General features: G+C 49.6%; 2 protein-coding genes across 2 annotated transcripts in view; both read left to right on the forward strand.

The window, feature by feature from the left end:
* LOC120941391 (mucin-2-like) overlaps window positions 1-4,972 on the forward strand; it is a 38,937-nt gene extending 33,965 nt beyond the window's left edge. The window contains exons 6-8 of the mRNA XM_040354731.1: window positions 836-961; window positions 1,785-1,897; window positions 4,910-4,972. Of these exons, the coding sequence (XP_040210665.1) occupies window positions 836-961; window positions 1,785-1,897; window positions 4,910-4,972 (302 nt within the window). The remainder of the gene's footprint in view (window positions 1-835; window positions 962-1,784; window positions 1,898-4,909) is intronic.
* Window positions 4,973-12,521: 7,549 nt separating this feature from the next.
* Window positions 12,522-27,397, forward strand: LOC120941748 (protein HEG-like). The gene is made up of 7 exons (XM_040355381.1): window positions 12,522-12,861; window positions 16,613-16,741; window positions 17,725-17,767; window positions 19,207-19,244; window positions 21,736-21,820; window positions 23,559-23,730; window positions 26,925-27,397. The coding sequence occupies exons 1-7, from the start codon at window positions 12,552-12,554 to the stop codon at window positions 27,039-27,041; spliced, it is 894 nt and encodes a 297-aa protein (XP_040211315.1). The 5' UTR covers window positions 12,522-12,551; the 3' UTR covers window positions 27,042-27,397.
* Window positions 27,398-27,653: the final 256 nt, after the last annotated feature.

The following is a 27,653-nucleotide window of genomic DNA, read 5'->3' on the forward strand; positions in this document are numbered from 1 at the left end:
GTGTGCTGCTCTCATTCTGTGTGGCTATGGGGAGCACTTTGTGTGCTGCTCTCATCATGTTTGACTAAGGAGAGCACTATGTGTGCTGCTCTCATTCTGTGTGGCTGAGGGGAGCACTATGTGTGCTGCTCTCATCATGTTTGACTAAGGAGAGCACTATGTGTGCTGCTCTCATCATGTTTGACTAAGGAGAGCACTATGTGTGCTGCTCTCATTCTGTGTGGCTATGGGGAGCACTATGTGTGCTGCTCTCATCACGTGTGGCTAAGGGGAGCACTATGTGTGCTGCTCTCATCACGTGTGGCTAAGGGGAGCACTATGTGTGCTGCTCTCATTATGTTTGACTAAGGAGAGCACTGTGTGTGCTGCTCTCATCACATGTGGCTAAGGAGAGCACTATGTGTTCTGCTCTCATCATGTTTGGCCACGGGGTGCACATTGCTGTATACAGTATATAGTGGGGGGGAGGGGGGACACATTTCTGTATACAGTATATAGTAAACGGGGAGGGGGGACACATTTCTGTATATAGTAAAGGGGGGAGTGGGGATACATTGCTGTATACAGTATATAGTAAAGGGGGAGGGGGGACACATTTCTGTATACAGTATATAGTAAAGCGGGAGGGGGGATACATTGCTGTATACAGTATATAGTAAAGGGGGAGGGGGGATACATTGCTGTATACAGTATATAGTAAAGGGGGAGGGGGGATACATTGCTGTATACAGTATATAGTAAAGGGGGAGGGGGATACATTGCTGTATATAGTGAGGGGGAGGGGGGACACATTGCTGTATACAGTATATAGTAAGAATTATCTCTCTGATTGCAGATCTGATCTCCTGTCTCCTGGACACAGACTGCCCCCCGCTCAGCTCCTGTACATCGGGCCCCGGGCCCCGCACCTGTCACTGTCACCTCGGCCTCTACTTCCACCCGCACCTCGGCTGTGTCACAGGTAACCCCATGAGATGATTGATCATTGATTGTTTATTATTTGTCAATCAGTAATGTATCAAACCAGATTCAGTGCCTCTCAGCCATGTCCATCTATCATCAGGCAGAGGGGTTTGTAGGGAGCTCTGCAGAGCTTTCCTCCGGTGCACATAATGATCCATGGGGCCCGATGATGTATATACAAGACTGAGGAGCACAGACTGAGCAATGTATACTATATTCAGACCCTAAGCCCGCCCCCGAGTTTTGTCCGTTGTCCGTTGGGCGCCTCCTCTGAGGGACGGACTGACAAAGCTGTTCATTGTGGGGCGGAGTCATCTTTCTTGGATGAACGTTCCCCGTATTCTCCATATTAGATCCTCGGCTCCATCTAGTGGCCAGAATGCAGGAGACTCTCTGATTGGTGCGTCTCAGAAAGCTATACCATATTCTGGCCACTAGATGGAGCCGAGGATCTATTGCGGAGAATATGGGGAACGTTCATCGAGCCGGTAGGAAGGTGGGCGTGACATTCGTCCAACGAAGGTTCTATAAATAGACCCCGAAGTGTCGTCACAACTTAATTACCAGTTTTGGGTGAAATGTCCCTTTAAATCCGACCTCAGATGTTACCGGCTCCTCCCCCTGGACTGAAACGGCTCCTCCCCCTGATATCACTGCACTCTGTAAGCTTCTCACCATGTGCAAGTCAGGTAGAGCCCCGCCCCATTTCCTAGCTCTTTCCTCCCCCAGCCTGACTGTCCCCGCCCCTTTTCATTCATTGGATTTCAGTTCTTTCAGCGCGTTCCACCCATAAAATGTGACCTTTCTGTGTTTCCTGAAAGCCAGAACATTCCCGGCCCGACTCGCCATCTCCGCCCTCCGCTCCACAGACGGGAGAATCCGAGGAGACGGCCAACCGGAGGAGACCCCGATGTCCCGAGAGGTGACCGAGCTGGTGGGTGTCACAGCTTACACTCTAATGTCCCCTCCCCCCCACAGTCGCACACTATTAGGGATGAGGTTTATGTTTGGGTGGAACATTCGCCGAATAGCGTACAATTTGGGGTGTTCGCGGCAAATTCGAAATCCCCAGGGGAGTGTTTGGGGACCCGGGTCCTGCCCCAGGGGAGTGTTTGGGGACCCGGGTCCTGCCCCAGGGGAGTGTTTGGGGACCCGGGTCCTGCCCCAGGGGAGTGTTTGGGGACCCGGGTCCTGCCCCAGAGGAGTGTTTGGGGACCCGGGTCCTGCCCCAGAGGAGTGTTTGGTGACCCGGGTCCTGCCCCAGGGGAGTGTTTGGGGACCCGGGTCCTGCCCCAGGGGAGTGTTTGGTGACCCGGGTCCTGCCCCAGGGGAGTGTTTGGGGACCCGGGTCCTCCCCCAGGGGAGTGTTTGGGGACCCGGGTCCTGCCCCAGGGGAGTGTTTGGGGACCCGGGTCCTGCCCCAGGGGAGTGTTTGGGGACCCGGGTCCTGCCCCAGGGGAGTGTTTGGGGATTCGGGTCCTGCCTCAGGGGAGTGTTTGGGGACCCGGGTCCTGCCCCAGGGGAGTGTTTGGGGACCCGGGTCCTGCCCCAGGGGAGTGTTTGGTGACCCGGGTCCTTCCCCAGGGGAGTGTTTGGGGACCCGGGTCCTGCCCCAGGGGAGTGTTTGGTGACCCGGGTCCTGCCCCAGGGGAGTGTTTGGGGACCCGGGTCCTCCCCCAGGGGAGTGTTTGGGGACCCGGGTCCTGCCCCAGGGGAGTGTTTGGGGACCCGGGTCCTGCCCCAGGGGAGTGTTTGGGGACCCGGGTCCTGCCCCAGGGGAGTGTTTGGGGATTCGGGTCCTGCCTCAGGGGAGTGTTTGGGGACCCGGGTCCTTCCCCGGGGGAGTGTTTGGGGACCCGGGTCCTGCCCCAGGGGAGTGTTTGGGGACCCGGGTCCTGCCTCAGGGGAGTGTTTGGGGACCCGGGTCCTGCCCCAGGGGAGTGTTTGGGGACCCGGGTCCTGCCCCAGGGGAGTGTTTGGGGATTCGGGTCCTGCCTCAGGGGAGTGTTTGGGGACCCGGGTCCTTCCCCGGGGGAGTGTTTGGGGACCCGGGTCCTGCCCCAGGGGAGTGTTTGGGGACCCGGGTCCTGCCTCAGGGGAGTGTTTGGGGACCCGGGTCCTGCCTCAGGGGAGTGTTTGGGGACCCGGGTCCTGCCCCAGGGGACATGTATCAATGCAAAAAATTTAGTGAATTTAATAATGCTTAAAGTGAAACAATAAAGTGAAATATTCCTTTAAATTTCGTGCCTGGGGGTTGTCTATAGTATGTCAGTAAAGTAGCACATGTTTCACTAAATTTTTTGCATTGATACATGTCCCCTGAGGCAGGACCCGGGTCCCCAAACACTTTTTTATGACAATAACTTGCATATTAGCCTTTAAAATTAGCTCTTTAGATTTTTCATTTTCGTGTCCGTATGTTCCAACAGATTTTTTGCCGGGGGGGGGGGGGGGGGTGGGGTGTCCGGCTCATCCCTACACACTATTATTATTATTAGACATGTATATAGCTCTGACATATACCGCAGTGCTGTACAGAGATCACTGAGCCACCCAGTTAAGTTTGGGCTGCACTACCTTCCCTCCACCACTAGATGGCAGTGTCGGCCCGGTAATAGAAGCGGTGATCGGCGGGGTGGATGGGATCGAACCCTTTTTTCTGTGTCTGTTGAGGATTTTTGTACAGATATGTGGATGTCAGGAGGAGGAGCTACAGGGAGAAGATATCATTGGACGCTCATTGCATGTATATAGCTCTGACATATACCGTAGCAGCGCACACGCTCGGGTAGTTCACACACAGGAAGGGATTTGAACCCTGGACTCCGGCGCTGTAGGAGGAGAGTGATGACTGCAGGGTTGTCACGCTGCTCCTCTCCCATCACTGGCCCAGATTCTGAAAAGAGATACGCCGTCGTATCTCTGAGTCGCGCCGTCGTATCTATGCGCCGGATTCTTACAATCAGTTACGCATTGATATCCATTAGATCCGACAGGCGTAAGGCTCTTACGCCGTCGGATCTTAAATGCATTTATTTTTTTTTTGCCCGCTAGGTGTCGCCTCCGTCGTTTTCCCCGTCGTGTATGCAAAATAGCTAGATACGCGAGTTCCCGAACGTATGCGCGGCCGACGCAGTAAAGTTACGACGTTTACGTTAGGCTTGTCCCGGCGTAAAGTTGCCCCTGCTATATGAGGGGCAACCAATGTTAAGTATGGCCGTCGTTCCCGCGTCGAAATTTGAAAATTTACGTCGTTTGCGTAAGTCGTCCGTGAATGGGGCTGGACGCCGTTTACGTTCACGTCGAAACCAATGACGTCCTTGCGACGTCATTTGGAGCAATGCACCCTGGGATATTCTTCGGACGGCGCATGCGCAGTACGTTCGGTGCGGGAACGCGCCTAATTTAAATGATCCACGCCCCCTACCCGCCTAATTTGAATTAGGCGGGCTTGCGCCGGGTGATTTACGTTACGCCGCCGCAACTTTACAGGCAAGTTCTTTATGAATAAAGCACTTGCCTGTAAAACTTGCGACGGCGTAACGTAAATCAGATACGTTACGCTCGCCCAGTTTTACGCCATTCTACGAGAATCTGGGCCACTGTATATATTATATGGAGGTGACCCCGGGGGGGGGGGTGACGTGACCCCGGGGGGGGGGGTGACCTGGGGGGGTGACCCGGGGGGGGGGGGGAGGTGACCCCAAGGGGGTGTGACCCGGGGGGGTGTGACCCTGGGGGGGAGTAACCCCGGGGGGGGGAGGTGACCCTGGGATGGTGACCCCGGGGGGGTGACCCTGGGATGGTGACCCCGGGGGGGGTGACCCCGGGGGGAGGTGACCCTGAGGGGGTGTGACCCCGGGGGGGAGGTGACCCTGAGGGGGTGTGACCCCGGGGGGGGGGGGGGGTCCGGTGTATACAATGTAACGGTGTATTTCTCTCGCAGTTCGGTGGAGTTTTCGGCAATGTTCGGGGATATCTGTCCACGTCGGTGAGCGCCCTGCGGTGAGTATGGTGTGTGCGGGGGATGGGAGCTCAGCCTGTGATTGGGTCTGGAAGTTCTGTGATTCGGAATTTGTAACTTTTTTATTTGTTTATTTTTTAATTTACTTTTTTAAAATACAAAAATAAATTGTAAAAAAAAAGAAGGTGCGAGTTTCCCTCCATCTCATCTTCTTCATATTGTTTTATTCCATGAAATACAAAGGGAATAATGTCCACATTCCGTGTCCCCGCAACACTCGCCCAACGCGTTTCACCCATAAGGAATTCCAGTAAGTGGGACATGAGGGACTGGGGGGGACCGGACATGTGATACAGGATGATAGACGGGGGAATGGACATGAGGATAAGGATACGGGGGGGACAGGAGACTAGTCATGAGGGACAGAATGCTAAGGGACTAGACATAAGGGACAAGATACGGGGGACAAGTACATGAGGGGCGGGGGGAATGGACATGAGGGTCAGGATCCGGAGGGACAGGACAGAATATGGGGGACAAGGTGACAGGATATGAGGGACAGGACATGAGGGACAGGACATGAGGGACAGGATATGAGGGACAGGACATGAGGGACAGGACATGAGGGATAGGACATGAGGGACAGGACATGAGGGACAGGACATGAGGGACAGGACATGAGGGACAGGACATGAGGGACAGGATATGAGGGACAGGACATGAGGGACAGGATATGAGGGACAGGGCATGAGGGACAGGACATGAGGGACAGGACATGAGGGACACGAGGGACAGGACACGAGGGACAGGACACGAGGGACAGGACATGAGGGACAGGACATGAGGGATAGGACATGAGGGACAGGACATGAGGGACAGGACACGAGGGACAGGACACGAGGGACAGGACACGAGGGACAGGACATGAGGGACAGGACATGAGGGACAGGACATGAGGGACAGGACATGAGGGACACGAGGGACAGGACACGAGGGACAGGACACAGTCTCACAACAATACCGTACTATATATTCATCCTTCTTTCCTCGCCCCACCAAACTTCTATCACCTACTGCTGATGAGTATAAAACACGTTTCGTAGGCCGAGTGTCACTTCCTCAGGACATGATTGGAGGTCTTAGTATATTGTACAAAGCTCAGTCCAAACCGGGTAAAATATCAATCCTATCGTTCCGCAGAGAAAAACAATCCAGTTCTAGAAGAAGGGGAGGACCACAAGGGACATCACATGGGTTGTATATAAAACGCCAAGCGATCATCTTAAAAATGGTAGGTGGTCCAGTATCTCCCCTCTCTCATGGTAGGTGGCCCAGTATCTCCCCTCTCTCATGGTAGGTGGCCCAGTATCTCCCCTCTCTCATGGTAGGTGGCCCAGTATCTCCCCTCTCTCATGGTAGGTGGCCCAGTATCTCCCCTCTCTCATGGTAGGTGGCCCAGTATCTCCCCTCTCTCATGGTAGGTGGCCCAGTATCTCCCCTCTCTCATGGTAGGTGGCCCGGTATCTCCCCTCTCTCATGGTAGGTGGCCCAGTATCTCCCCTCTCTCATGGTAGGTGGCCCAGTATCTCCCCTCTCTCATGGTAGGTGGCCCAGTATCTCACCTCTCTCATGGTAGGTGGCCCAGTATCTCCCCTCTCTCATGGTAGGTGGCCCAGTATCTCCCCTCTCTCATGGTAGGTGGCCCAGTATCTCCCCTTTCTCATGGTAGGTGGCCCAGTATCTCCCCTCTCTCATGGTAGGTGGCCCAGTATCTCCCCTCTCTCATGGTAGGTGGCCCAGTATCTCCCCTCTCTCATGGTAGGTGGCCCAGTATCTGCCCTCTCTCATGGTAGGTGGCCCAGTATCTCCCCTCTCTCATGGTAGGTGGCCCAGTATCTCCCCTCTCTCATGGTAGGTGGCCCAGTATCTCCCCTCTCTCATGGTAGGTGGCCCAGTATCTCCCCTCTCTCATGGTAGGTGGCCCAGTATCTCCCCTCTCTCATGGTAGGTGGCCCAGTATCTCACCTCTCTCATGGTAGGTGGCCCAGTATCTCCCCTCTCTCATGGTAGGTGGCCCAGTATCTCCCCTTTCTCATGGTAGGTGGCCCAGTATCTCCCCTCTCTCATGGTAGGTGACCCAGTATCTCCCCTCTCTCATGGTAGGTGGCCCAGTATCTCCCCTCTCTCATGGTAGGTGGCCCAGTATCTGCCCTCTCTCATGGTAGGTGGCCCAGTATCTCCCCTCTCTCATGGTAGGTGGCCCAGTATCTCTCCTCTCTCATGGTAGGTGGCCCAGTATCTCCCCTCTCTCATGGTAGGTGGCCCAGTATCTCTCCTCTCTCATGGTAGGTGGCCCAGTATCTCCCCTCTCTCATGGTAGGTGGCCCAGTATCTCCCCTCTCTCATGGTAGGTGGCCCAGTATCTCCCCTCTCTCATGGTAGGTGGCCCAGTATCTCCCCTCTCTCATGGTAGGTGGCCCAGTGTCGCCTCTCTCTCATGGTAGGTGGCCCAGTATCTACCCTCTCTCATGGTAGGTGGCCCAGTATCTCCCCTCTCTCATGGTAGGTGGCCCAGTATCTCCCCTCTCTCATGGTAGGTGGCCCAGTATCTCCCCTCTCTCATGGTAGGTGGCCCAGTATCTCCCCTCTCTCATGGTAGGTGGCCCAGTATCTCACCTCTCTCATGGTAGGTGGCCCAGTATCTCCCCTCTCTCATGGTAGGTGGCCCAGTATCTCCCCTCTCTCATGGTAGGTGGCCCAGTATCTCCCCTTTCTCATGGTAGGTGGCCCAGTATCTCCCCTCTCTCATGGTAGGTGGCCCAGTATCTCCCCTCTCTCATGGTAGGTGGCCCAGTATCTCCCCTCTCTCATGGTAGGTGGCCCAGTATCTCCCCTCTCTCATGGTAGGTGGCCCAGTATCTGCCCTCTCTCATGGTAGGTGGCCCAGTATCTCCCCTCTCTCATGGTAGGTGGCCCAGTATCTCTCCTCTCTCATGGTAGGTGGCCCAGTGTCGCCTCTCTCTCATGGTAGGTGGCCCAGTATCTCCCCTCTCTCATGGTAGGTGGCCCAGTATCTCCCGTCTCTCATGGTATGTGGCCCAGTATCTCCCCTCTCTCATGGTAGGTGGCCCAGTATCTCCCCTCTCTCATGGTAGGTGGCCCAGTATCTCCCCTCTCTCATGGTAGGTGGCCCAGTGTCGCCTCTCTCTCATGGTAGGTGGCCCAGTATCTACCCTCTCTCGTGGTAGGTGGTCCAGTATCTCCCCTCTCTCATGGTAGGTGGCCCAGTATCTCCACACAAAGATGTTCCTCTTGTTGGCCAACAGCCTGGAAGTTATCCTAATATTTATCAATCTGATCTGCCCGGCTCTGTGCGGAATTGATTGTAGGAATGGAGATCGGCATGCGTTATGCCTCATGTGGCCCTCAGCTTTAGGAACTGGATTGGCGTCTCCGCAGTGTGATATCAATTCAATTTCTAACCGGTTTGGACTGAGCTTCGTACGTCGTACCAAGACCATTCATCCCCTGAGGAAGAGGACGTGTGGGCTACGAAACGCGTCAAGAAATAGCGCTCCTCCCACCACTAATAGATCGCCATTGTTTCTCTTTTGATGTTTTATATAGATAGTTGTTGACGCGGGTGACCTTTCCAACCCAATAACTGTATGGGATATGAGCAGCGCCGCCATCAGGGGGGTACAGGCAGTACACCTGTAAGGGGTCCGGAGGTCCCCAGGGGCCCGGATGGCAACCCCCCCCCCTTTTTTTATTTATTTTTTATAAAAAAAAAAAAAATTATATATTCTTTATTTTTATATATATATATATTTATTATTATTATTAAAGGGCCCAGAGATCCCCAGGGCCCCCGGATGGCAACCCCCCTTTTTTTTATTTTTTATAAAAAAAAATCATTTTTTCTTTTTATATATATCTTTTTTTTATATATATATATTTTTAATTAAAGGGCTCAGAGGTCCCCAGGGCCCCATGTGACAACCCCCCCTTTTTTTTCTTTTATAAATGTTTATTTTTATTTTTTTTATATTTATTTTTTTATTATTAAAAGGCCCAGAGGTCCCCAGGGCCCCGGATGGTAACCTCCCTTTTTTTATGTATTTTTTTTATAAATGTTTATTTTTTTTTATTAAAGGGCCCAGAGGTTCCCAGGGCCCCATGTGGCAACCCCCTTTTTTATATATATATTTAATTTTTTTTCTTCTTTTTTTTGTAAAGGCCCCCCCCCCCCGCTTCTCAATTTGCGGCAGCCCCTCCGCTTTCTTAATTTCAGCACCCCCCCCCCCCCCCCGGTTCTCTGCTCCAGGGGGCCCATGCCTGAAGCTGTGTAAAGGGCCCCAAAATTCCTGATGGCTGCCCTGGATATGAGAATAAGAAGGAAAGCACTCACATCGCCTCACCCGGAAATATTTATGGAAATACAAAAAGCTGGGACCCAACGGGTAACCCCGGGTCGGACTTTGACGGCGCAGTAAACAACAAGGATATAGGAAAATAGTCTTTATTAAAACATGGACACATACATGGTGTGCAAAGGGACACAAAGAAAGGTTTAAAAAAACATATACATAGAAATACGCAGTATATGATGTGAGCCCAAGCGTATCAACGCGTTTCGCCATTAAGCTTCGTCAGGATCGGCTGCAAGATCCGTCCCCTCCCGCCTCTCTCCAGTGCACTCCGCCCACTTACCGGAGCCGTCGGTATCGGCGGAGGCGATCCGGACCCGTCCCCTGCTGTGTATGGAAACGAGTGAGGGGGAAGATGGCCCCCCACCTGTGTCCGGGCGGAAGCAACGTCAAAAGGTCACCTCCGCCCATACGTCTTAAAAGGACATTTTTTTGGTTGTCATTTTTTTCAAATGACAATTTTTTTTGTGACGTCTTTTTGACCCCCGGATCTCATATAGAAGAGGACCTGTCATGATTTATTCCAATACATTCCTTGTAATAGGAATAAAAGTGACCCAATTTTTATTTTATTATTTTTAAATCAAAAAAATAAAGTAAAACAAATATGATATATATATATATATATATATATATATTTTTAAAGCGCCCCATCCCGCCGAGGTCACGCGCAGAAGCGAACGCATACGTGAGCGGCGCCCGCATATGAAAACAGTGTTCAAACCGCACATGTGAGGTGTCACCGCGATCATTAGAGCGAGAGCAATAATTCTAGCCCTAGACCTCCTCTGTAACTCAAAACATGCAACCTGTAAAAAATAGTTAAATGTCGCCTATGGAAATTTTTAAGGGTAAAAGTTTGACGCCATTCCACGAGCGGGCGCAATTTTGAAGCGTGACGTGTTGGGTATCAATTTACTCGACGTAACTTCATCTTTCACAATATAAAAAAAATTGGGGTTACTTTACTGTTGTCTTATTTTTTAATTCAAAAAGTGAATCTTTTCCAAAAAAAAGTGTGCTTGTAAGACCGCTGCGCAAATACGGCGTGACAAAAAGTATTGCAATGACCGTCATTTTATTCTCTAGGGTGTTAGAAAAAAAAATGTATGATGTTTGGGGGTTCTAAGTAATTTTCTAGCAAAAAAAATTGTTTTTAACTTGTAAACCCCGAGGCCGGGATTCAGAAAGAAATGCCTATCTTTAGGCAGGCGTAGTGTATCTCATATACACTACGCCGCCGTAACTTTGAGAGACAAGTCCCGTATTCAGAAAAAACTTGCGCCCGAAGTTACGGCGGCGTAGCTTATATGGGCCGGCGTAAGCCCACCTAATTCAAAATAGGCTGGTAGGGGGCGTGTTGTATGCTAATTAATCGTGACCCCACGTAATTGACGCTCCTAACGAACGGCGCATGCGCCGTCCGTGAAAGTATCCCAGTGCGCATGCTCCAAATTACGCCGTAAATAGTCAATGCTTTAGACGTGAACGTAACTTACGCACAGTCCTATTCGCGAACGACTTACGCAAACAACGTAAACGACGCAAAATTCTAGGCTGTCCCGACGGCCATACTTAACATTGGCTACGCCTCATATAGCAGGGGTAACTTTACGCCGGAAAAAGCCTAACGTAAACGTCGTAAATCAATGCCCTGGACGCACATACGTTTCTGAATCGGCGTATCCAGCTCATTTGCATATTATCCGCGTAAATCTATATATGGCGTAGGAGACTTACGCCGCTTGTATCTAGGCAACAGTGAGGTGTATCTGATTCTATGAATCAGTCGCAGAGATACGACGCCTCACACTCGGAGTCTGGAGATACGCCGACGTAACTCCTTTCTGAATCCGGGCCAGAGTCTGAAAAATAGGCTTCGGTCAAAAGGCCGCACATGCTCAAAATCAAGTTGACGCATGCTTGGAAGCATTGAACTTCGTTTTTTTCATGTGTTTTACCTCACCGCGTTCTGACGCGTTTTAACCGATGGTGTGTAGGCACATCAGACCATCAGTCAGCTTCATCGGTTAACCGATGAAACGGTCCTGCAGTCAGTTTTCATCGGTTATGACCGATCGTGTGTACACAGCCTCAGGCCTCGTGCACACGACCGAGAAACTCGACGGGCGAAACACATCGTTTTGCTCGTCGAGTTCCTTGTTAGGCTGTTGAGGATCTCGGCGAGCCAAATTTCCCCATTGCCGTTGAGGAAAAAGAAGACATGCTCTCTTTTTGGCTCTACGAGATCCTCGACAGTTTGCTCGTCGAAAAGTGTACACACGACCGGTTTACTCGGCAAAAAAAAAAACAGCAAGTTTCTTGCTGGTTTTTGCCGAGAAACTTGGTCGTGTGTACGAGGCCTTAGTCTTAAAGTGGTTAACAGTACGTTGTTGGTGTGATGGATACCACAGAAGTCCCATTATAGTATGTGTCGGTATGTGTCGGTATGTGTCAGTATGTGTCGGTATGTGTCAGTATGTGTCGGTATGTGTTGGTATGTGTCAGTATGTGTCGGTATGTGTCGGTATGTGTCGGTATGTGTCGGTATGTGTCGGTATGTGTCGGTATGTGTCGGTATGTGTCGGTATGTGTCAGTATGTGTCGGTATGTGTCGGTATGTGTCGGTATGTGTCGGTATGTGTCGGTATGTGTCAGTATGTGTCGGTATGTGTCGGTATGTGTCGGTATGTGTCGGTATGTGTCGGTATGTGTCGGTATGTGTCAGTATGTGTCGGTATGTGTCGTCAGTATGTGTCAGTATGTGTCTGTATGTGTCGGTATGTGTCGGTATGTGTCGGTATGTGTCGGTATGTGTCAGTATGTGTCAGTATGTGTCAGTATGTGTCTGTATGTGTCGGTATGTGTCGGTATGTGTCGGTATGTGTCGGTATGTGTCTGTATGTGTCGGTATGTGTCGGTATGTGTCGGTATGTGTCGGTATGTGTCAATATGTGTCAGTATGTGTCAGTATGTGTCAGTATGTGTTAGTATGTGTCGGTATGTGTCGGTATGTGTCGGTATGTGTCAGTATGTGTCTGTATGTGTCGGTATGTGTCGGTATGTGTCGGTATGTGTCGGTATGTGTCAATATGTGTCAGTATGTGTCAGTATGTGTCTGTATGTGTCTGTATGTGTCGGTATGTGTCGGTATGTGTCAGTATGTGTCAGTATGTGATTAGTGGTGCATCTATATGTTGCGTGTGGATTCCATACGTGTCCTGACACCCATCATGTGTCATATTTGCCTGTCTTCAAGTCATGGGATGTACATTTCCTGTAATCATGTGTGGACCTGTCCTTTCCCTTCTTCTATGTCACCTGATATTCCGCTTTGTTCTTCTGCTAGACCCAGCGAAGGACACGTGACCGTCGTCCACTCCTTCTCCATGCTACATGAGATCACCGAGGAGGTTCTGCGGGAAGAACTGACCGTCTCGGCCCTTCGGTGTCAGGAGGGAAATGGCTCCTGTATCTCCCTTCTTGCAGCAGACGTCTACCAGAGTAAGATGTGGGGGGGTCTGTGTAACATGTTGGGGCTCTCCGGCCACTCCGGTATAGGTGGTGCCCATTGTGGAGGGGTCTGTGTAACATGTTGGGGCTCTCCGGCCACTCCAGTATAGGTGGTGCCTATTGTGGGGGGTCTGTGTAACATGTTGGGGCTCTCCGGCCACTCCGGTATAGGTGGTGCCTATTGTGGGGGGGTCTGTGTAACATGTTGGGGCTCTCCGGCCACTCCGGTATAGGTGGTGCCTATTGTGGGGGGGTCTGTGTAACATGTTGGGGCTCTTCGGCCACTCTGGTATAGGTGGTGCCTATTGTGGGGGGGTCTGTGTAACATATTGGGGCTCTCCGGCCACTCCTGTATAGGTGGTGCCTATTGTGGGAGGGTCTGTGTAACATGTTGGGGCTCTCTGGCCACTCCTGTATAGGTGGTGCCTATTGTGGGGAGGGGGTCTGTGTAACATGTTGGGGCTCTCCGGCCACTCCGGTATAGGTGGTGCCCATTGTGGAGGGGTCTGTGTAACATGTTGGGGCTCTCCGGCCACTCCAGTATAGGTGGTGCCTATTGTGGGGGGTCTGTGGAACATGTTGGGGCTCTCCGGCCACTCCGGTATAGGTGGTGCCTATTGTGGGGGGGTCAGTGAGGAATGGGATGTGGTGGAGTCAGAGATCAAGGCAGGTAGTGATGCCTAGGTAGACCTCCCATGAACTCAGTCGGTTGACGCGTTTCGAAGACCCCACAAATATACTTTTGAATATTCGGAGAGAAGGACCGATCCTTCTACACTCCATCTAACACTGAAAACCAAGTTTTAGCTGGAGATTCATTTTACTTGATACTAAGAGATGGAGCCTAATGAACAATCGCAGGCACCCAATGTAGGTAAAGTCCAGTAGAGTGAAAAGCTTCTATCGGAGCCTTTGCAAATCTTCAACTCTTATGGATCTCATCACAGATCCATTCTAAATGTATTTCCAAGAGATATGCAAATAAAATGTACAAACTAAAGAAGAAATGGCTGAGATTTCCAGACTCTGGGGGATTAAAGCTGAAGGACGGGGTCTACCCCATGGCAGTAGAAAGTCGAAATGGATTTAAAGTTGTAGTGCGGTTATAGAGAACTTGTTTCTACCCTCAGCAGACACAGCCCAGTATCTTCCATCTCTCATGGTAGATCTTATGGTTGGCCCCTCAGGTACAGTCCAGTATCTCTCTGAAATGACTGACTCCTTAGACACGGCCCAGTTGCCATTCTGACAGCCCCAGTATCTTCCCTCTCTCATGGTAGGTTCTTCAGACACAGCCCAGTATCTCCCCTGTCTTATGGTAGGTCCTTCAGACACGGCCCAGTATCTCCTCTCTTTCCTGGTAGGTCCCTCAGACATGGCCCAGTATCTCCCCTATCTTATGGTTGGTCCTTCATATACAGCCCAGTGTCTCCCATCCCTTATGGTAGGTCCTTCAGACATAGCCCAGTATAATCCCCAATCTCATGGTTGGTCCTCTAGACACAGCCTAGTATCTCCCCCTCCCCTTTCATTGTTGGTCTTTCATGCACAGCCCAGTATTTCCGCTATCTCATGGTTGGCCCCTTAGACACAGCCCAGTATCTCCCATCCTTCATAGTTGGCCCTTCAGACACAACCCAATATCTCCCCTCTCTCATGGTTGGCCCCTCAAACACAGCCTAGAATTTTCCCTCTCTCATGGTTGGCCCCTCAAACACAGCCCAGTATCTCCCCTTTCTTACAGTAGGCCCTTCAGTCCCAGCCCAGTATCTCCCCCTCTCATGAATGGCCCCTCAAACACAGCCTAGTATTCCTAACCCTCATGGTTGGCCCCTCAGACACAGCCTAGTATCTCCCCTCTCTCATGGTTGGTCCCTCAGACACAGTTCAGGATCTCCTCTATCTCATGGTTGGCCCCTCAGACACAGTTCCGTATCTCCCATATCTCATGGTTGGCCCCTTAGACACAGTTCAGTATCTCCCATATCTCGTGGTTGGCCCCTCAGACACAGTTCAGGATCTCCCCTCTCTCATGTTAGGTCCTTTAGACACAGTTCAGGGTCTCCTCTATCTCATGGTTGGCCCCTCAGACACAGTTAAGGATCTCCTCTATCTCATGGTTGGTCCCTCAGACACAGTTCAGGATCTCCCCTCTCTCATGTTAGGTCCTTCAGACACAGTTCAGGATCTCCTCTATCTCATGGTTGGTCCCTCAGACACAGTTCAGGATCTCCACTATCTCATGGTTGGCCCCTCAGACACAGTTCAGGATCTCCACTATCTCATGGTTAGTCCCTCAGACACAGTTCAGGATCTCCTCTATCTCATGGTTGGCCCCTCAGACACAGTTCAGTATCTCCCATATCTCATGGCTGGTCCCTCAGACACAGTTCAGGGTCTCCTGTATCTCATGGTTGGTCCCTCAGACACAGTTCAGGATCTCCCCTCTCTCATGGTTGGTCCCTCAGACACAGTTCAGGATCTTCCCTCTCTCATGGTTGGCCCCTCAGACACAGTTCAGGATCTCCTCTATCTCATGGTTAGTCCCTCAGACACAGTTCAGGATCTCCCCTCTCTCATGTTAGGTCCCTCAGACACAGTTCAGGATCTCCCCTCTCTCATGGTTGGCCCCTCAGACACAGTTCAGGATCTCCTCTATCTCATGGTTGGCCCCTCAGACACAGTTCAGGATCTCCTCTATCTCATGGTTAGTCCCTCAGACACAGTTCAGGATCTCCTCTATCTCATGTTAGGTCCCTCAGACACAGTTCAGGATCTCCCCTCTCTCATGGTTGGCCCCTCAGACACAGTTCAGGATCTCCTCTATCTCATGGTTAGTCCCTCAGACACAGTTCAGGATCTCCTCTATCTCATGTTAGGTCCCTCAGACACAGTTCAGGATCTCCTCTATCTCATGTTAGGTCCCTCAGACACAGTTCAGGATCTCCCCTCTCTCATGGTTGGCCCCTCAGACACAGTTCAGGATCTCCTCTATCTCATGGTTGGCCCCTCAGACACAGTTCAGGATCTCATCTATCTCATGGTTGGTCCCTCAGACACAGTTCAGGATCTCCCCTCTCTCATGTTAGGTCCCTCAGACACAGTTCAGGATCTCCCCTCTCTCATGGTTGGCCCCTCAGACACAGTTCAGGATCTCCTCTATCTCATGGTTGGCCCCTCAGACACAGTTCAGGATCTCCTCTATCTCATGGTTAGTCCCTCAGACACAGTTCAGGATCTCCTCTATCTCATGTTAGGTCCCTCAGACACAGTTCAGGATCTCCCCTCTCTCATGGTTGGCCCCTCAGACACAGTTCAGGATCTCCTCTATCTCATGGTTGGCCCCTCAGACACAGTTCAGGATCTCCTCTATCTCATGGTTGGTCCCTCAGACACAGTTCAGGATCTCCCCTCTCTCATGTTAGGTCCCTCAGACACAGTTCAGGATCTCCTCTCTCTCATGGTTAGTCCCTCAGACACAGTTCAGGATCTCCTCTATCTCATGGTTGGCCCCTCAGACACAGCCCAGTATCTCCTCTCTCTCATGGTTGGCCACTCAGACACAGCCCAGTATCTCCTCTCTCTCATGGTTGGCCCCTCAGACACAGTTTAGGATCTCCCCTCTCTCATGTTAGGTCCCTCAGACACAGCCATGTATCTCCCAACCTTCATGGTTGTCCCCCTGCCCCCCCAAATCAGGTGTCACCCTCCTCTGTCTCATCTCTCTGTCCCTCTCCCGCAGGTCTCAGTCTGTGTGATTTTGCATTATGTGACTCCTCCTCCAGCGACTGTCAGAGCCACGCGGGGCTCGTGACCTGCAAGTGCCAGAATGGATATTATAAATTCGACCCCAGTGACCGCTCGTGTAGAGGTGAGTGATGGACACTTACAGGCAGTACCTACCCACCTACAAGCCATAGCTACAGGGACACTAACATGAGTACCTACCTACATATCATCACTGCAGAGACACTAACAGGCAACACCTACCTACATATTACCACTACAGGGACATTTAAAGGCAGTACATACCTACTTGTTATCATTTCAGGGCCACTTAGGCACAGTACCTACCTACATGTCTTCACTACAGGGACACTAGCAGGCAGCATTTACACTATAGGGACCCATTTAGGAGCCACAGCTGAGGAGTAAACCTCGACTCCAAATTATAGTATCTCTCACTGCTATTACCCACAATGCCTCCTCCTTGTGCCTCTCTGATTTAGTTTCACGTTGTTACTTGATCCTGATGACTTTCTCTGACTTTCTGGCTCAGCCCTGCCCACTGGCACATCTTTTTCTAATGAGGGTGACCTTTTCGGCCAATAAGGCCTTCCCATTGGGGAGGAGGCTGAACTTAACTATGAAATCAGGGTGGGTCAGGCCCCAGTCGCCAAGTGAAATGAATCCAGAGAGGCACACGGAGGAGAGTTGTACTGTATATGAATAGAGTGGAGGCTCATCTGGGGGTGACACTGGTGGAGGCCATGATTAAGCACTAATTGATAGTGTGAAACGCGTAGGTTGCTATCCCCATCTTTTGCTGTGTTTTGTAGTGCTACTTTTTATTTGTTTTACAATAAAGACAACCATCAAGAAGTGCAGCCGTCCATCCAATGTCTTTATTACTTGGTGGAGGCCTATGGCAGTAAGATTATTGAGGTCAACTGGCTTGCTGGATTGGCTCACGTCCTCCTAAGTCTCAGGATAAAGAGATTCTCCGACTCTTCATTACACATAGAATGGCAGATTCGTATGCGGAGAGGGCCAACAGAACTGACCAGGGAGGGGGGGAAGGGGGGGGTTCATAGAAATCTGACCCTTTCTTATTGTGCCGATTTCATCTTGCAGCATGTGAGAGCGGATTCAGGTGGACGGAGGGTCAGTGCCAGAGGTGAGTGCTGCTGTGAGCATAATTCTCCACTTTTTTGACAGACACTGGAATTTAGATACAGTCAGTCGGGTTATACTGCAGCCTACGGGGGGATTGGACACCGGAAAACAGGCAAATTGTAAGCCAGCCCCGGGATAACCCCACCTCTACCCATTTTTTGCTAGTGTCCTCCTCCATCCTGGTCCTGTTGACCCTCAGTGCTCTCCCTTTTAGTCGTGTTGACAGGTTTACCTACCGTATCTGGTAGGGGGTCCCACCTCATCCATTCAGATTTGACTGTTAGTCCTCCAGACGGTTCCTATGCTGTAAGTCAGGGGTGCCCAACCAGTGGCCCGGGGGCCACACGTGGCCCGCGGAGCCCTCTGATGTGGCCCGCGACCTCTTGCCCTGGGATGGCTGGTTTGCAAGCCGCGATTGCCGACCTGCCATCCAAGAGCATCAGTGTTGTAAATGAAGCCGGCAGTAGAGGAAGAAAGCAGATTTTCAGGAAGTGCACCACGCCTGCAGAATATAATAGACGTCTATGGCAAAGTGCAGTTAACCGGCGGGAAAACCACACACTGCGCCACAATAGACCACAGACCATCAGTGTAAAAGCAGCCTTAGGCCCCTTTCACATGATCAATCTGACCCAATCGGATTCTCCATTCACCTCTATGGAGCTGCAGATCTAAATAGACTTTTGTCCGTTTACACCCGCCTACCTCCAATCCGATCTGCTGAAAAAAAACAAGTGGATCTGCCCCCTTCTATCTGATTGGATCGGAGGGCCCATAGAGTAGATTGTCTACTTTGCATATGCAGACTGGACACAGACCTGTCATCTGTTCACTCCACTCATTGTGGCCCGAGACTGGCTACCAAGTCGCTTAAGTGGCCCTCGGCCTTCAAAAGGTTGGGCACCACTGCTGTATGTGGTCCCCAGTCCTTCTAGGGCGGCCCTCAGGGTTTTTGCTGTCACCAACCTCTCAGTTGGATTCATTTTTGGATCTCCAGACTGTATCCTTTAATGAAGGAGAACAAGACGTTGATTCTTCCGGGATTCCATTCATGCCCTTGTTACTGTTTTACCACAAAACTGAGGCATGCTGGGTAGAGGAGGGGTTTATACGGGGGGGGTTACAGTTTTTTGTTTTTCAGTGTCCAATCCACCTATAGGTGGCCATATAACCCAACTGTATCTGAATTCCTGTGCCTCTTGATGGACTCCAAGAAATGTTTATATTGGCGTCTTGCACATCAGTGTGACTATTTCCTGATCCAGTCACTGTGAGGAGCACCGCCAACCCCGGCGATGAGAATGCTGCATGCAATGTGTGGAGGGCTGGACGTTCTATGACATCATTATGAATGAACTGATCTCATCATACATTCGGGCAAACTGGACCTCCCCCACCATCAACTGACCATCTCCTGTATCTCCCTCTATTGTTTTCCAGATGCCCCCTGGGATATGGCGGCTTCAACTGCCAAGAGGGTGAGTGCCATCCAACTGCCCATCTAAAGGGTACCGATTGGTACACTGATACCCCCCCCCCCCCCCACCCCACCATACCTACAGAAAAGGAAGTTAGGTGTATGGGTGCGCAGAGAGGTTCCCATTCTCATGTATTGGGTATATATATATATATATAATATTGTGTGGTGTATTGGGATGTGGTAGTGCAGGGTGGGGTGTTTTGGGGTGTAATGCCTCAAGATAGGTTATAATGGTGTGTGATGCTCAAGATGGGGTGTATTGGAGTGCAATGGCTTAGGATAGGTTATAGTAATGGTGTGATGGCTAAGGATGGGGTGTATTTGGATGTGATGGCGCAGGATGGGGTGTAGGGGGGTGTGATGGCGCAGGATGAGAGTAGGGGGTGCAATGGCTCAGGATGGGGTGTATCCAGGCCTGGACTGGGACAAAAATTTGGCCCTGGACTTCATCCAGACTGGCCCACTTTGACAGGTTTCTCCCATGGTGGCCAGACAACAGGGGTGTGATGGCTCAGAATGGGGTGCGATGGCTCAGAATGGGGTGCATTGGACTGTTATGGCTCAGGATGGGGTGTATTGGACTGTTATGGCTCAGGATGGGGTGTATTTGGATGTGATGGCGCAGGAGGGGGTGTAGGGGGGGTGCAATGGCTCAGGATGGTGTATATCGGGGTGTGATGGCTCAGGATGGGGTGGGGTGTATTGTGGCATAATGGTTGGAGATGTGATGTATTGGGGTGTAGTGGCTCTGGATGAGTTTTAATGGGGTGTGATGGCCCAGAATCGGGTTGTATTGGGGTGTGAATGCCCAGGATCACTTTTAATGAAATGCGATGGGTAAACCTGGAGTATTTTGGGGTTTTATGGCCCAGGATGGGTTTTAATGGGGTATGGTGGCTCTGCATAGAGTGTATTGGGATGTGATGATTCCGGTGGATATTAATTGTATGTGACGGCCCATGATGGGGTTTAATAAGGTTTTTTTTGGCTCTGGATGGGTTATAATGGGGTGTGATGACTTAGAATAGGGTGTATAGGGATGTGATGACTTAGGATTGAATGTATTTGGCTGTGATGGTTTAGGATGTGGTATCTGTATTGGGGTGTGATTGCTCAGAGTGGCTTGTAATAGAATGTGATGGCTTAGGCGAGCGTATATTGGGTTTTATGGCTCAGGATGGGTTATAATGGGGATTTGTTCACTCACCGTAGGATGTATTGGGGTCTGGTGGCTCAGGATAGGTTTTAATGGATTGTGATGGCTCAGGACGGGGTGTATAGGGGTATGACGGCTCAGGACAGGGTGTATAGGGGTATGACGGCTCAGGACGGGGTGTATTGGGGTGTGATTGCTCAGTATGGGAAGTGATGGGTCAGAATGTTGTGTATTGGGGTGTGACGGCTTAGGACGGGGTGTATTGGGGTGTGACGGCTCAGGACGGGGTGTATTGGGGTGTGATTGATCAGTATGGGAAGTGATGGGTCAGAATGTTGTGTATTGGGGTGTGATGGCTCAGGACGGGGTGTATAGGGGTATGACGGCTCGGGATGGGGTGTATAGGGGTATGACGGCTCAGGACGGGGTGTTTTGGGGTGTGACAGCTCAGGACGTGGTGTTTTGGGGTGTGACGGCTCACATCGGGGTGCATTGGGGTGTGACGGCTCAGGACGGGGTGTATTGGGGTGTGACGGCTCAGGACGGGGTGTATAGGGGTGTGACGGCTCAGGACGGGGTGTATAGGGGTATGACGGCTCACATCGGGGTGCATTGGGGTGTGACGGCTCAGGACGGGGTGTATAGGGGTATGACGGCACAGGACGGGGTGTATAGGGGTATGACGGCTCAGGACGGGGTGTATAGGGGTATGATGGCTCAGGACGGGGTGTATTGAGGTGTGACGGCTCAGGACGGGGTGTATAGGGGTAGGACGGCTCAGGGCGGGGTGTATAGGGGTATGATGGCTCAGGACGGGGTGTATAGGGGTAGGATGGCTCAGGACAGGGTGTATTGGGGTGTAATTGCTCAGTATGGGTGATAATGGGAAGTGATGGGTCAGAATGTTGTGTATTGGGGTGTGACGGCTCAGGACGGGGTGTATAGGGGTAGGACGGCTCAGGACGGGGTGTATAGGGGTATGACGGCTCAGGACGGGGTGTATAGGGGTAGGATGGCTCAGGACAGGGTGTATTGGGGTGTAATTGCTCAGTATGGGTGATAATGGGAAGTGATGGGTCAGAATGTTGTGTATTGGGGTGTGACGGCTCAGGACGGAGTGTATTGGGGTGTGACGGCTCAGGACGGAGTGTATTGGGGTGTGACGGCTCAGGACGGGGTGTATTGGGGTGTGACGGCTCAGGACGGGGTGTATTGGGGTGTGATGGCTCAGGACGGGGTGTTTTGGGGTGTAATTGCTCAGTATGGGAAGTGATGGGTCAGAATGATGTGTATTGGGGTGTTATAGAGATATATAACATTCTGTCTCCCGCAGCCTTCCTGCTGGTGGTGATTGCGGAGTCCTGCGTTGTCGGCGTCCTTCTGGTGTCGCTGGTCACTGTTCTCTTCTATTACTTCCGGTAAGTGCCTTACCTCTGTATCCTGGAGAAATGGGGCAATTGCTGTCTTGTGTTACCCCCCAGAGCTACCAGGAGGGGAAGTTTAGATTGTTTTTTTGTTTTTGTTTTGTAATTAATTAATAACTCAGGAAGGGCAGTGTGGTGGATCACTGGTTGGCATCGTAGTCCTTTAGTGCTGGGGTCAGCCTCTCACCAATTTGACCCCACCGCGAGTGACTGTGGGGGGGACATTAGAGTGTAAGCTCCTCTGTACAGAGACTGATGTGACTGTGGGGGGAGGGGACATTAGAGTGTAAGCTCCTCTGTACAGAGACTGATGTGACTGTGGGGGGAGGGGACATTAGAGTGTAAGCTCCTCTGTACAGAGACTGATGTGATGTGGGGGGGAGGGGACATTAGAGTGTAAGCTCCTCTGTACAGAGACTGATGTGACTGTGGGGGAGGGGACATTAGAGTGTAAGCTCCTCTGTACAGAGACTGATGTGACTGTGGGGGGGAGGGGACATTAGAGTGTAAGCTCCTCTGTACAGAGACTGATGTCAGACCTATATAAATGTATAATAATAGTGGGTGACTTGCAGGGGAACATTAGAACATAAGCTCCTCTGGTAAGGTAGTAGCCAGTACGTATTTATTTATTAGTGATTTATTCTGTTTTGCTCTCCTCTACCTCTATCTGTTTTGGACAGGCGGTGTTTGTGCCGCCGTTATCTCTGCACTTTGTCCGGTTAAATGATTTGGCAGGTTCTGGCGGTGTGACCCGTCTCTTGCACAATTTCTGGCAGCTCTAGCTGTGTTCTGAGGGTGTGAAGGGCCCGGCGGGAGGTGTCGGTTTGGGATGAATGAACCCTTTTGTGTTTGCCCATCAGGCTCCCCAGCGGGGTGACAGAAAATGGACGCAGGAGGTTATCGCGGCGGGTTACATATCTTGGTACATGGGCCGTGAGGACACCAGATAAGGTCGCACACACAGGACTACAATCTTGTGACATCCTGTGTGGAACACACAACGAATGACCAGCTGGCCTTGGGTGTCACCTGTGTGATCAGGAACTGCCCCAAGTGAGGGGACGTCACGGGGTGACATCACCTCCTTTAACCATTTATTACAATGAAGGATTCCTTGGACTCCAATCTGGTACCAATCTGAATCCACTGCCTATGGCCACATGGTTACGGGTGAGAAGTTGTATCAGGGGAGGTCAGGAAGGACGTCAGTCCAGTGGTCTCAGTGCCGTCTTCAGTGGCTTCATTGTTCACAGAGAGAGTGAGAAGGATGAGAAGGACGATCTTGCTTATGTGGGGTATTCTAATATTAGTTTGGGGGCCCATATTACCTCAGACCGGCCCCGATGATGTGTTCTGGTGTTTATGAGCGAGACGCGTCAGCCATCAGAAGAATAGGAGACCCCATCTAGACACATTGGTTCCTTCACTTCTGATCATAACTGGTCTCCTACAAGGAGGAAGGCCAAGCTCGGAGATGATGGAACCCTTCATTCCAGCTGTCAAAGTGCTGAAATCCCAAAGTATCTGTTGAATTTCTCAGTTCAGAAAGATTTTCATACCCCACAGACAGCATGAAGACCATCGAGATAGTCCACCACCATGTTGTCTAAGGATGCAGACATAGTCATTGGTTGACCAGGCTTGGTTTAGGATCAAATCAGGAATTATCATTACATTATGCTAATGTCTAATATATGTTTCCTTTTATTCTTTATTGGTTCATTTCCAGGAGAAAGAAAAAACCAAAACCCACCTTCATGGACAGCCTTGTCCTGGGGGCCGCCACCGACCAACCGGTGCTGAGACTGCCAAGAGCCCAGTTCTCCTGGAGAAGAGAGTGGGAATGGACTGACCAACCCGGGAAAATCCTGGAGGATCTCCACCGGGAGGGGACGGTGCCGGTACGACTCCTTCTTCAGGGCCAGTGGGTAGAGGGGGGTCATCACTGGGATATTGATCAGTTCTTGGGTAATACTCTTTATTTTAAAATGTTACGTCATTGAATATCTAACAACTCAAGAACACGTCTGAAAATACAAAGTCTTCCTTGAGTGCAAACATTTCCTTTATTACTATGCTGTGCCATCCTAATTCTGACCGTGTATGGGCCTGTTCACCAGGGGTCACATGTCTTCTCTAAGGGGGTCTCCGAAATCTCATTTATTTTACATACCCATCTGTTATTGTCCTTTATCTACCCCTCCTGTCATTGCCCATTATCTACCCCTCTTGTGTCTGCCCTTTACTTACCGCTCCAGTCACGTTCCTTTACCACCTCCTCTTTCCATTGTCCTATACCTACCCCTCCTGCCAGTGTCCTCCTCTTTTCATTGTCCTACCCCTCCTGCTAGCGTCCTCCTCTTTTCATTGTCCTATACCTACTCCCACTGCCATTGTTCTCCTCTTTCCATTGTCCCTATACCTACCCATCTACTCCCACTGCCATTGTCCTCCTCTTTCCATTGTCCTATACCTACCCCTCCTGCTAGTGTCCTCCTCTTTTCATTGTCCTTATACCTACTCATCTACCCCCACTGCTATTGGCCGTCTATTGCTATTGTCCTATACCTAATCCTCCTGCCATTGTTCTTTTTTTGCTATTGTCCTATACCTACCCCTCCTGCCATTGTTTTCCTCTTGCTATTATCCTGTACCTATCCCAACTGCCATTGTCCTCCTATTGCTATTGTCCTATACATACCCCTACTCCCATAGTCCTCCTCTTGCTATTGCCATATACCTACCCCTACTCCCATAGTCCTCCTCTTGCTATTGCCATATACCTACCCCTACTGCCATTTTCCTCCTCTTGCTAATGTCCTATACCTACCCCTACTCCCATAGTCCTCCTTTTGCTATTGTCCTATACCTACCCCTACTGCCATTTTCCTCCTCTTGCTAATGTCCTATACCTACCCCTACTGCCATTGTCCTCCTTCTGCTATTGTCCTACACATACCCCTACTGCCATTGTTTTCCTCTTGCTATTGTCCTGTACCTATCCTTCCTGCCATTGTCTTTCTCTTGCATTGGCCACCCCATGTATGGACTGCAGACTAGGGTTGTCCCGATACCACTTTTTTAGGACCGAGTACAAGTACCGATACTTTTTTTCATGTAGTCGCCGATACCGAATACCGATACTTATTTTAAATGTCATGTGACAGTTTTCCAACCACAATACAGACTAAGGATATTTTCTTTAGAATTATGAAGAACTCTAACTCAAGACATTATAAAAGAATAAAAATGAGTAAAAATGAATAAAAATGTTTTATTTGCTTGTCACGCAGTAGTAAAAAACTCAAAGAATTTTCATAGAACATGTTGATAAATACAAAAAAAGTATTCTATTTAGGTATCGGGAGCATTTGCGCGAGTACGAGTACTCCCGCAAATACTCAGTATCGGTCCCGATACCGATACTAGTATCGGTATCTGGACAACCCTACTGCAGACCTATAGATTCAGGTATGGACTGAAGACTTAGAGGCTCATGTATGGACTGCAGACTTATAGACTAGTGTTGCTCACGAATATTCGTATTGCGAATATTCGGCTCGAATATGGCATATTCGAGAAATCGCGCTATATTTCGAATTTCGCGGTGAATATTCGCAATTCCGAATATTCGCATTTTTTCAATTTGATTTTTAAAACAGATCACATCCTATCGACGTCTAAAAGCATTGCTGGTATGATTAGAGACCCTGGGCCGAGTAGCTAAGCTGAGGCGATCCTTTTATGTTGCCAAATTGAAAAAAAAAAAATTGCGATTTTTCGCTATTGCGAATGCGAAAATGATTGCGAATTTTCGATAACTGTGGTAGGAGAACTCTGATTGTCTCTGATGCAAAAGGGGGGGGGGCTTTGTGTATGTTTCTGTTATGAATATTTGTATGTTTGATATTATTTTTTTTTGTAAGAAGGAAAAAATTGCGCATACCTTAAAAAAGGGGAGAATACAGCAGCAACTCAAAAATGTTATACAACATAAATTAATACAAGACAGAAAATGGAGTCGCTCTACAAGAATAAAAAATATGTCTAGTGACAAGACATGTGGGCAAATTATAAAATAAGCAAGCGCAAATAACTTGTGAAATACACAGTGAAACAAATATATAAAGAAATATAGTCCCAATAATAGAAAAATAATCTTTCATAAAAATGTCTTTGATATGTGAAGTGAAAAAAAGTCCAAAGCATGCAGCATGAACGTGTTCAATCTTTAAGGTGTTTGATTGACAAACGGCTGTGACAGATGGATAGAGTAAAGAATCACCACCAATGCAAAACACTTTTTATTTTCTATTGTAAAATATCACGAATATTCTGAGCCAATCAGAGTGCTCCTTCTGCATTTGCCGAATATTCGCAATTATTTTGTATTGTAAAATATCAAGAATATTCTGAGCCAATCAGAGTGCTCCTTACGCATTTGCCGAATATTTGCAATTATTTTGTATTGTAAAATATCAAGAATATTCTGAGCCAATCAGAGTGCTCCTTCTGCATTTGCCGAATATTCGCAATTATTTTGTATTGTAAAATATCAAGAATATTCTGAGCCAATCAGAGTGCTCCTTCTGCATTTGCCGAATATTCGCAATTATTTTGTATTGTAAAATATCACGAATATTCTGAGCCAATCAGAGTGCTCCTACAGCATTTCTCGAAATTGCGCAATAAATATTGCATTCGCATGTTGCGATATTTCGATAAAATATCACGAATATTCTGAGCCAATCAGAGCGCTCCTCCAGCATTTCTCGAAATTGCGCAATAAATATCGCATTCGCATGTTGCGATATTTCGATAAAATATCACGAATATTCTGAGCCAGAGTGCTCCTACCGCAGTTATCAAAAAATCGCAATTATTTTCGCATTCGCAATAGCGAAAAATCGCAATCATTTACTTTCGATAAAATATCACGAATATTCGAATTTAGCGAATATATCTCGAATATTCGAATATATATTCGAGATATATCGCGAAATCGAATATGGCATATTCTGCTCAACACTATTATAGACTCATGTATGGACTGCAACGGTATAAAGCCGATAATCTTTTCCCTTCTCTTTGATAGAACCAAAACTCTGAACCATCAGATATCCAAATGAGGACCTTTGGAAGTGTTTCCAGAACTTCAGTCCCAAGCTTCAATCGCGGCAGCCATAATCTGGCTTTTATTAGTGATGATTAGGTATGATGGGTGGGGCTTGACAACGCTTAAACTGAGCAGCTGTGATGGTTTTGTTGGACCTTCAGAACTGATATCTCAGCAGGAACAGAAGATGAGAAGATTGCAGTCAAACCACTTCCTCCTTGTCAGGTCCGTCTGGAACCACAATGACAACCATAGACTCGCCTGACATTCATCTGATCTTCAGCTGTCACATGAGAAACGGCAAATTTGTCATTTACTGTAATTGGCTACAAATCCATCATATGGACCTCCTACAACGGAGACAATCTTCCACAACGGAGACAATCTTCTACAACGGGGACAATCTTCTACAACGGGGACAATCTTCTACAACGGAGACAATCTTCTACAACGGAGACAATCCAATGGAGACAATCTTCTACAACGGAGACAATCCAATGGAGACAATCTTCTACAATGGAGACAATCTTCTACTCTGTACGATGATGAGGACATTTTCTGTACCCTGAGAAGACCTTTTTTTTTATAAGATAAATTTGTCAGCAACTTTGTTTCTATAATAAATTCCTCTTTGTTATCATTTATGAATCTGTCAGCCCCATCATTGGTCCACCAACAGTAGATCAGGAGGAGAAGAGGCAGATCAAA

Source organism: Rana temporaria, chromosome 5, assembly GCF_905171775.1.
Source record: "Rana temporaria chromosome 5, aRanTem1.1, whole genome shotgun sequence".
NCBI classification, from domain to species: domain Eukaryota; kingdom Metazoa; phylum Chordata; class Amphibia; order Anura; family Ranidae; genus Rana; species Rana temporaria.

Bases quoted from the DNA above. Each gene is read 5' to 3' on its own strand.
- LOC120941748 (XM_040355381.1), top strand. From the start codon at position 12,552: ATGTTGCGTGTGGATTCCATACGTGTCCTGACACCCATCATGTGTCAT. The intron at 12,862-16,612 runs GTAAGATGTGGG...CCTCTCCCGCAG, and splicing joins TGCAGCAGACGTCTACCAGA to GTCTCAGTCTGTGTGATTTT. The intron at 17,768-19,206 runs GTGAGTGCTGCT...ATTGTTTTCCAG, and splicing joins ACGGAGGGTCAGTGCCAGAG to ATGCCCCCTGGGATATGGCG.